Source organism: Pseudoliparis swirei, chromosome 9, assembly GCF_029220125.1.
Source record: "Pseudoliparis swirei isolate HS2019 ecotype Mariana Trench chromosome 9, NWPU_hadal_v1, whole genome shotgun sequence".
NCBI lineage: Eukaryota > Metazoa > Chordata > Actinopteri > Perciformes > Liparidae > Pseudoliparis > Pseudoliparis swirei.
Genome location: NC_079396.1, coordinates 25,752,987 through 25,762,754, shown reverse-complemented (window position 1 = coordinate 25,762,754; position 9,768 = coordinate 25,752,987). Strand labels below are relative to the sequence as shown.

Here is a 9,768-nt window from a genome sequence, read left to right as displayed (position 1 = left end):
CCTGTCAGAGCAATACAGAGATCTGGAATACATGAACATGCAAAAATGTCCCCTTTTATAGAGATAATTGTTGCCCATGTTTACACTTTTAAGTGTAACAGCTGGTGTATTGGAAAAGAACCTCTAGCATTAAACCATAAGAGATCTTGTCAGTACCAATAAGGCAAAAATAAAACACTTTTAAGTAATTTCAATGATATACTTAAACTTCACAATTTTGGAAATAGTTGATATAGCATCCTATGCTGTGAATTAAGGATTATTTGTCATAAGTGTTTCATAATAGAATGGTTTGTACATTTGAACACAGCAAATATACCGACCTAATACCCCAAGACGCACTTTGTACCAATCCACGAAATATCTTATCTCTGCATTCATAGCCACGCCACTTGAAGGAGGATACAGGTCCCAAACATTGAACATACTTGTCCAAGGAGGATATTGTTGTGCACACCAGGTGATGCTTGACACTGGTCCAAAAAAAGATTTTATGACATTTGATTAAGAAGACACCAAAAGAGACTGGGTGGACCGTTATAATTACAGATGTAAAAGGGTTTTAAAAAAGATCCCGAGGTAAAGATATTTATCAAACTTCATGGAGGTTTAAGATATTCCATAGAGTTTGTTCAATGTCATCTGACTCCAGAGATGAATGAAAGGCAGAATAGTGTTTAGAGTAGTTCACAGTTATAGAATGTCAATTCTGACTGTCTCGTGTCCTCATATATCATTGTCCCTATATACCATATGAGGTGGTCACACACACACACAGTAGTTATAGAATGTCAATTCTGACTGTCTAGTGTCCTCATATATCATTGTCCCTATATACCATATGAGGTGGGTACACACACACACACACACAATAGTTATAGAAGGTTGATTCTGAATGTCTAGTGTCCTCATATAACCCTGTCCATCCAAACCATATGAGGAGACTACACACACATACACACACAGACGCACACATGAAGAGGATTTAATGTTTTGTTCACACATAATGTAATGAAACTTAAGTTTAGACTTGCTTACCTCTTCAACCCAGTTGAGTAGACCAAGTTGTGTGAATGTTGGATTCAGGCCATCCACAGAGGTCTCAAGCTGGTCAGTTTCGCCCCTCTGAGCAGACTCAATCAGCTCACTGTTATCATCTGGAGCAGAAAAGGGGTAGAAAGAGACAGTAAATAGGATGTGGAACTGTACCATCAAGTGTTGTAATAGATGATCATCTCAGGAATCATGAACGTGAGAGGTCCTCCGCTCCGACTAAGTCAGTGCTCGGGCCCTAATAATAATAAAAATATACATTTTCAAAATGTACAATCTGGTTAAAGTCATTTATGAACCAACATCCTTTTGTGTCCTGAGCAAGTCCTTAAAGGACTCATTTGCTCTGCTTAGCCATGAGCCTTTTCCCGACAGTCTTTTCTGCCTCTTGCTAGGGTTGTCACAATACCAACATTATAACTACGATACCTGCCATAAATATCATGATAACCGATACCACGATACCAGAATTTTATACAATACCACACATTTTGATACTGGTAAATTGATCTATAATAGTAATCAAAAAAAGTGGGCTTTCCTTCACTGTCTGCAATTTAGACATAGTACTTCCAAAAAGCCACGGACGGCCAGCAAAAGCGCCTCTGCACTTGATGCCATGTCTCCCATCACTTGCTGTGAGTGATCGCTGCCTTGTGTGTGTGTGTGTGGGCACTGGGCAGTCCACCCCCTTGCAGTCAATGCGTGCTGGCAGTGTCACAGGTAGCGGAGCAGTGAATGCGCTCTGATCTACACGATTCACGTTGACATATTTTGATTTAAAACGGCAAATTTTGAATGAGAACCATCCTACTGTTGACAAAAAGAATCAGGAACAGGCCCGATTCTACTGTTGGTTCTCTTTGCAAAGCTTGGAAATGTACATCTGACACATCTCTATTTGTTACTAATATTGAATTTAAAAAAAAGATACAACTAAATTAATCTTATGACGCATTTGATTAAAAAAAGAACAAAAGAGACTGGGTGGACCGTCATAATTACAGATGTAAAAGGGTTTTAAAAAGATCCCGAGGTAAAGATATTTATCAAACTTCATGGAGGTTTAAGATATTCCATAGAGTTTGTTCAATGTCATCTGACTCCAGAGATGAATGAAAGGCAGAATAGTGTTTAGAGTAGTTCACAGTTATAGAATGTCAATTCTGACTGTCTCGTGTCCTCATATATCATTGTCCCTATACCATATGAGGTGGTCACACACACACACAGTAGTTATAGAATGTCAATTCTGACTGTCTAGTGTCCTCATATATCATTGTCCCTATATACCATATGAGGTGGTCACACACACACACAGTAGTTATAGAATGTCAATTCTGACTGTCTAGTGTCCTCATATATCATTGTCCCTATATACCATATGAGGTGGTTACACACACACACAATAGTTATAGAAGGTTGATTCTGAATGTCTAGTGTCCTCATATAACCCTGTCCATCCAAACCATATGAGGCGACTACACACACATACACACACAGACGCACACATGAAGAGGATTTAATGTTTTGTTCACACATAATGTAATGAAACTTAAGTTTAGACTTGCTTACCTCTTCAACCCAGTTGAGTAGACCAAGTTGTGTGAATGTTGGATTCAGGCCATCCACAGAGGTCTCAAGCTGGTCAGTTTCGTCCCTCTGAGCAGACTCAATCAGCTCACTGTTATCATCTGGAGCAGAAAAGGGGTAGAAAGAGACAGTAAATAGGATGTGGAACTGTACCATCAAGTGTTGTAATAGATGATCATCTCAGGGAATCATGAACGTGAGAGGTCCTCCGCTCCGACTAAGTCAGTGCTCGGGCCCTAATAATAATAAAAAATATACATTTTCAAAATGTACAATCTGGTTAAAGTCATTTATGAACCAACATCCTTTTTTTGTCCTGAGCAAGTCCTTAAAGGACTCATTTGCTCTGCTTAGCCATGAGCCTTTTCCCGACAGTCTTTTCTGCCTCTTGCTAGGGTTGTCACAATACCAACATTATAACTACGATACCTGCCATAAATATCATGATAACCGATACCACGATACCAGAATTTTATACAATACCACACATTTTGATACTGGTAAATTGATCTATAATAGTAATCAAAAAAAGTGGGCTTTCCTTCACTGTCTGCAATTTAGACATAGTACTTCCAAAAAGCCACGGACGGCCAGCAAAAGCGCCTCTGCACTTGATGCCATGTCTCCCATCACTCGCTGTGAGTGATCGCTGCCTTGTGTGTGTGTGTGTGGGCACTGGGCAGTCCACCCCCTTGCAGTCAATGCGTGCTGGCAGTGTCACAGGTAGCGGAGCAGTGAATGCGCTCTGATCTACACGATTCACGTTGACATATTTTGATTTAAAACGGCAGATTTTGAATGAGAACCATCCTACTGTTGACAAAAAGAATCAGGAACAGGCCCGATTCTACTGTTGGTTCTCTTTGCAAAGCTTGGAAATGTACATCTGACACATCTCTATTTGTTACTAATATTGAATTTAAAAAAAAGATACAACTAAATTAATCTTATGACACATTTGATTAAAAAAAGAACAAAAGAGACTGGGTGGACCGTCATAATTACAGATGTAAAAGGGTTTTAAAAAGATCCCGAGGTAAAGATATTTATCAAACTTCATGGAGGTTTAAGATATTCCATAGAGTTTGTTCAATGTCATCTGACTCCAGAGATGAATGAAAGGCAGAATAGTGTTTAGAGTAGTTCACAGTTATAGAATGTCAATTCTGACTGTCTCGTGTCCTCATATATCATTGTCCCTATATACCATATGAGGTGGTCACACACACACACAGTAGTTATAGAATGTCAATTCTGACTGTCTAGTGTCCTCATATATCATTGTCCCTATATACCATATGAGGTGGTTACACACACACACAATAGTTATAGAAGGTTGATTCTGAATGTCTAGTGTCCTCATATAACCCTGTCCATCCAAACCATATGATGAGACTACACACACATACACACACAGACGCACACATGAAGAGGATTTAATGTTTTGTTCACACATAATGTAATGAAACTTAAGTTTAGACTTGCTTACCTCTTCAACCCAGTTGAGTAGACCAAGTTGTGTGAATGTTGGATTCAGGCCATCCACAGAGGTCTCAAGCTGGTCAGTTTCGTCCCTCTGAGCAGACTCAATCAGCTCACTGTTATCATCTGGAGCAGAAAAGGGGTAGAAAGAGACAGTAGATAGGATGTGGAACTGTACCATCAAGTGTTGTAATAGATGATCATCTCAGGGAATCATGAACGTGAGAGGTCCTCCGCTCCGACTAAGTCAGTGCTCGGGCCCTTATCAAGAGGCTCTGGAATCCTTCTTTGAAAAGGCCCGAAAATCCACTGCAGTGACAAATGTGCACCCTTTGTTGTGGTCATGAAAATAAATGAACACCAAAATGTTTCAAGTGTTTGTGTCGGTCGGTCTGGTCCCCCCCCCCTGAAGCTGTAAACCTAGGGGAAACACTGACACCCATTAGTAGTAAGTGAGGTAAAGGAAATGTATTCTGAGATAAATCGTGATTCTCTTTTGAAAGAATGACAACACGCAGAAACTAAATTGTCAACGTTATGATCTCCTGTAATAAACCTGTGACCCCGGGATGTCCGTTCCTCACCGCTGCCCCTGAACGCAACAGACGTAATACATTTGCATTCCTTGATTACACTCTAAACGAGGCTAAATACTAGCAGCGTTTTTGTGAGGGCTGCTGAGGTTGAGCAGTCGAATATGGATACAATCTTACACCGTGTTTCTGACCCCTAGGCTTACAACTTCAGGGGGGAGGGACCGACAAACACAAACCAGTGTTTCCCATACCATTATAACAGGGTGGCCCCCCTGAAATTGTATCTATAGTGCCAGATTACAACAAGAGTAATTTAAGGGTCTACACCAGGACAGGGCAATTATTTTTCCCAGAGGGCCACATGAGGAACAGAAAATATTGTGGAGGTCCAGGCCAATCGCCTAATAGGGCGGTGCAGTCACATGGGTCTGATGTTCCTTATGCCGAGGAGCAATACTCTGGATGCAGCTGTCAGTTAATCTTACAACTCTAAAACTCTTGTAGTACAAACCCTGTCTCCGGCGACAGAAAGTGACATGCCAAATTCAAATTAAAGTTAACACTTTCCGACGTAATTCCAGAGGATTCGGAATGCTAAGAAGCGGAGCGTTTCAGTGGTATGCGGTACATTACGGTAATCGTAAGACATTTGGCGAGCTTGCCTGTGAGGGGAGGGGTGGAAGTGAGCAGAGAGCAAGCTGGAATCGCAGCCTGATACGTCGGCAGAAAGCATGGCACACGTTCCCGAAGCACAATGACGGCAACAGAGCAGCATCTATGTTTCTTAATGCTTATTTATTGCTCAGCGCTCCTTTAAGCTTTGTGTGTGCGCTCTTCTGCAGCAGAAGGCGTTACAGCGGTCTTTACGTAAAGTCGGAGGATACCGTGTGTATCTGCCGTGTTCTGCTCCAGGAGAGTGACACACACAGCCTCAAAGAGCGCTGAGCAATAAATAAGCATTGAGAAACATAAATGCTGGTCTGATGCCATCATCTTGCTTCGGGAAACTCAAGTCGGGAATGGAGAAGCGTTACAGCGGTCTTTACCATAACTTATAATAAATATAATAATTATAATACTCGGGGGCCCGGATTAAAAGCCCAACGGGCCTTATATGCAAAGTTTGGAAATGTAACCCTCCATTTGATATATCTCTGCAATTTATTAACAATATTGAATACAAAAAAAGATAAATTAACTAAATTAATCTGTTTTTTAATTATGAAGAATCAGATAGCCACAGTGAGAAAAAAATAAATCATGTGTAGAAAGATGTTGACGCATAAAGAGGAATTTACACCCGTAATATGTAGCTTAAAACATAAAACTACTAATATGACTTACCTTTTCATATCTTTTGAGCAGACTAGTTGATGCACCTGGAGATCTCTTTTCTTGCCTCTTACTTGTTGACACCTTTTGAGTACTCTGAGAAGGCTCGGATGTAGATGGACCCTCACCGTGCTCCCCGTCCGAAGACTTTCCTTCAGATTTCTGAAGATATTAACAATAAACATCAATCCAACGGGATCAGGTCAAAACTGAATAATCAATACAGCAGAAACTTTGATATTTGTAGGTAGCAACATTTCTTTTTTCACCTCATCAACCAACAATGTCAATAACCGTTTTAATACTGTCAAAGATAATTGTAAATTAATGTAAAATCAAAGCTACTTGGACATCATTAAGCATTATTCATGGATGTGACATATCATATGGTATAAGCATTTCCTTTAGAAATAACTTTAAAAGTAACATTTTGACTACCTTGCATCTCCACGGCCAATCCGAGTCACCATAATTATAGGTGACCTCCTCTCCTTGACTGATGTCTCGTGTTGCAAACAAACACAGATGGGGCTTCCCTTGTATGTTTAGGTACTTCATCTTGGCATTGGGGTTGACATTATTATCGTTCACAAGTCTTCCAAGTGACCCATCCTCTTTTGCTGCATCAAAACTACAAAAACAAAAGTATATCAGTTTCATAACAGTAAATATATAAAATAAAGGCAAAGTGTCATTGAATTTGGATTAGACGAAGCATTGACACAATACGCACCACCATAGTTTTCCATTAAAATGGAACTCGAACATGAACACCTTCAGGCAGTCGTGATGAAGTCTCTGTCTCCGTTCACATTCTTGCTGGCTTATTAATTCACCTCTATATTCCAACAGAAATTCTCCCTTTTCAAATAGAGCAGAGGTGAAGATGCCATGACCTATTCCACACACAGAGAAAAAACGTTTGTTAAGTTTATTCCTACTTTAATCATGGTTACAAAATTAGAACATTCAATTTACCTTTGAAGGCATTGATGTATTTGATGTCAAGTCCCACTTTGTCCCCTCCAGTATCAATGTCAAAGTTGGCATCAGCCTTTGGATTTAGGCGTCTTCGTCGGTGCATATTCTCTTGCTGAAATGACCAAAGAAGATGGTTGTCAGGATTATTATCTTCAATTATTGTACATGCATGTCTTCATTTATAGAACATGCATGATCAGAACATATTCTATAGCCATTTAAACCAGTAATAAACTTGGATAAAATAAGAAAATGAATAACTGCTCTATTCACATTTTTATTTGACACTGCTTCACAGATTTACATATTAAGAATATCTTTAGACTATCTAAGATTAACTGTAGAAGTAAGGTAAGCCCCTTGCTTTGTTTGTTTCTTCCAAACCTGTCTACATGGACTGCTAATCATCCTCTCTGAAGGCCCAGAGTAAACATACCATCAACATTAGCTTAGTGCTAGCAGCTCAGGGAGCAAGCTGCAGGTGATTCAGTCAAGACTGGTGAGGAGATGTGTGATGTAAGCTACAATGGCATGCTAACGTCAACCTTTTACCTTGTATCAAGCCACATAGTATGTTCACTAGCAAGCTAACGTTAGCAAACGAGCGCTAGCTAGCGTTAGCACGTTCGTGAGCTAGCGGTTAGCACGGTCGCTAACGGCAGCAAGCTAACACGCCATGTGGCTCGACACAGGCCGTGACAATGATAAAGCACGAGATAACACGAGCTAAACCACCACGTGAATCGACTGTCCTTAACCAGAGGGCCTGCTAGCATAGCTCACCTCACACTGATCTCCTTCAGTCTTCACCACCTGGAGCTAGCTCCGTTTTATACTTACACATATAAATGACACGTTCTCATCTACTGCAGTCTTAACCGAATCACCTGTAGCTAGCTCCGTTTTATACTTACACATATAAATGACACGTTCTCATCTACTCGTCTTAACCGAATCACCTGTAGCTAGCTCCGTTTTATATTTACACATATAAATGACACGTTCTCATCTACTCGTCTTAACCGAATCACCTGGAGCTAGCTCCGTTTTATATTTACACATATAAAAGCTTACCTGGTGGTGTTTAATCCTTCATCCTTCATCGGTGCATGCTCTCTGCCTGTCTGTTTAAAGGTCCACGCACCTGGTCCTTGACGTTGGTACGCCCCCCCCGACGTCACTCCCACGCGGGAAAAAACAGCCAATCACAAGAAAGGGCGTGAAATTGTCACGTGTGTATCGAAATGTGTATGAAACTGCACCAGCATCCTCACGCCGATAGATGTCGCTGTTCTATACACTGGGATACACAAAAACTAGGTCAGGTGGTAAAAATGGACTTTGCACGAAAAGAGGGATATGTTAGTTAGACAGTTTTAAGACGTTTAAGCTCTTTGTTTTAGCCGGACCTCGGCATGGTCCGGCTAATACCAATAAGTCCGGCTATCGCTGGTGTGTATTCAGGTGTAAAGTCCGGACATACCATATCCACCTACACACACACACACACACACACACACACACACACACACACACACACACACACACACACACACACACACACACACACACACACACACACACACACACACACACACACACACACACACACACACACACACACACACTCACTCACTCATTCATTGTTACGCCCGGCTTAGGGGAGCCTGAGCGTGACATTAATACGGGTCTCCCCACCTCCCGAATTAGGACCAATGCGGCAGATTATCCTAAACTAAATGTTTTTATTGTGAACACAAGTGTCCTCCATTCTTCAGGGTGAAGCCTGGACCAAAAATAACAAACACAACAATCTGTGAAAGTCACCTAACTTCCCTCGACCACAAAAGGAACAAAGAAAGTGCCGATGTCTTCCTGTCTCCCTCCCAGAGAACAGGAGAACACAGGGTTAAACAAAATGGCCGCTCACCCCTACCGACACGCTAACTCACCCCACGACCCACGGAACTGTGCGGCGCCGCACGGCCCGGTTGGAAGCTGGAGAGGAAAGGCCGGCGACACGGGTTCCCTCCTCGCCGGCCGATTACCTGAAAGAAAGAAAAAGCACAACACATAACACACAGCACCCCCCTCAGGCAGGGAGGTGAACAACACGACTAATCCCCTTGACACTCTGGGCCATAACACACACACACACACACACTCACACTCACACACTCACACACTCACACACACACACAGAGAGAGCTCATTAGCCATGTATGTGTCTGTGCGAGAAGTCATTTGTTTGTCTTTAAGCAGCTAAACTTTCTTTTATCCTGCTGATAATAGAACGATTAGCATCTCAAAACCACAAAAGGGCTTTTGAATCCGACCTCAGGCTCACACTTACACACACACACACACACACACACACACACACACACACACACACACACACATAGGCAGACTTAGGGTCCCAGGCCTCCTGTTGTGTAGCATACGGTGATTACAAAGACGCTTGTGTGTGTGTTCCCTGGCTGGTGGTTAACACACTAATGAGTCAAACTGTGTGTGTGTGTGTGTGTGTGTGTTGATATAGCAGAGATGCTAATGAGTAAAGTCGCTTGAGAAGCTGAGGACTCAATCTTCTCCACTTGGACTCTGAACATTTAATTAGTTATTTTCCATTCAGATAACTACGTTCTTTACAGTCACTACAAGGACTAAAGGGGTAGTGTTGGTTCTGGTGCCCCCTGTGGACTAAAGTGGTAGTGTTGGTTCTGGCGCCCCCTGTGGACTAAAGTGGTAGTGTTGGTTCTGGCGCCCCCTGTGGACTAAAGTGGCAGCG

The 9,768-nt window shown here is 41.7% G+C and overlaps 1 protein-coding gene across 2 annotated transcripts; it reads right to left on the bottom strand.

The window, feature by feature from the left end:
• Positions 1-2,369: 2,369 nt before the first annotated feature.
• LOC130198986 (N-lysine methyltransferase KMT5A-A-like) lies at positions 2,370-8,111 on the bottom strand. Of its 2 annotated transcripts, XM_056422132.1 has the most exons (7): positions 8,052-8,111; positions 6,975-7,089; positions 6,730-6,892; positions 6,435-6,627; positions 6,009-6,158; positions 4,136-4,240; positions 2,370-2,747 (listed from the first exon to the last, which is right to left on the bottom strand). In XM_056422132.1, exons 2-7 carry the CDS (start codon positions 7,078-7,080, stop codon positions 2,730-2,732), a joined length of 735 nt encoding a protein of 244 aa, XP_056278107.1. In that variant the 5' UTR covers positions 7,081-7,089; positions 8,052-8,111; the 3' UTR covers positions 2,370-2,729. The 2 variants fall into 2 exon arrangements, with proteins under 2 accessions (XP_056278107.1, XP_056278106.1); XM_056422131.1 differs by lacking the exon at positions 2,370-2,747 and having other exon boundaries at positions 3,801-4,240.
• Between the last annotated feature and the right edge of the window lie 1,657 nt (positions 8,112-9,768).

Bases quoted from the DNA above. Each gene is read 5' to 3' on its own strand.
- LOC130198986 (XM_056422131.1), bottom strand. From the start codon at position 7,080: ATGCACCGACGAAGACGCCTAAATCCAAAGGCTGATGCCAACTTTGAC. The intron at 6,159-6,434 runs GTAGTCAAAATG...TAATATCTTCAG, and splicing joins ATTGGCCGTGGAGATGCAAG to AAATCTGAAGGAAAGTCTTC. The intron at 4,241-6,008 runs GTAAGTCATATT...GATAACAGTGAG, and splicing joins TGCTCAAAAGATATGAAAAG to CTGATTGAGTCTGCTCAGAG.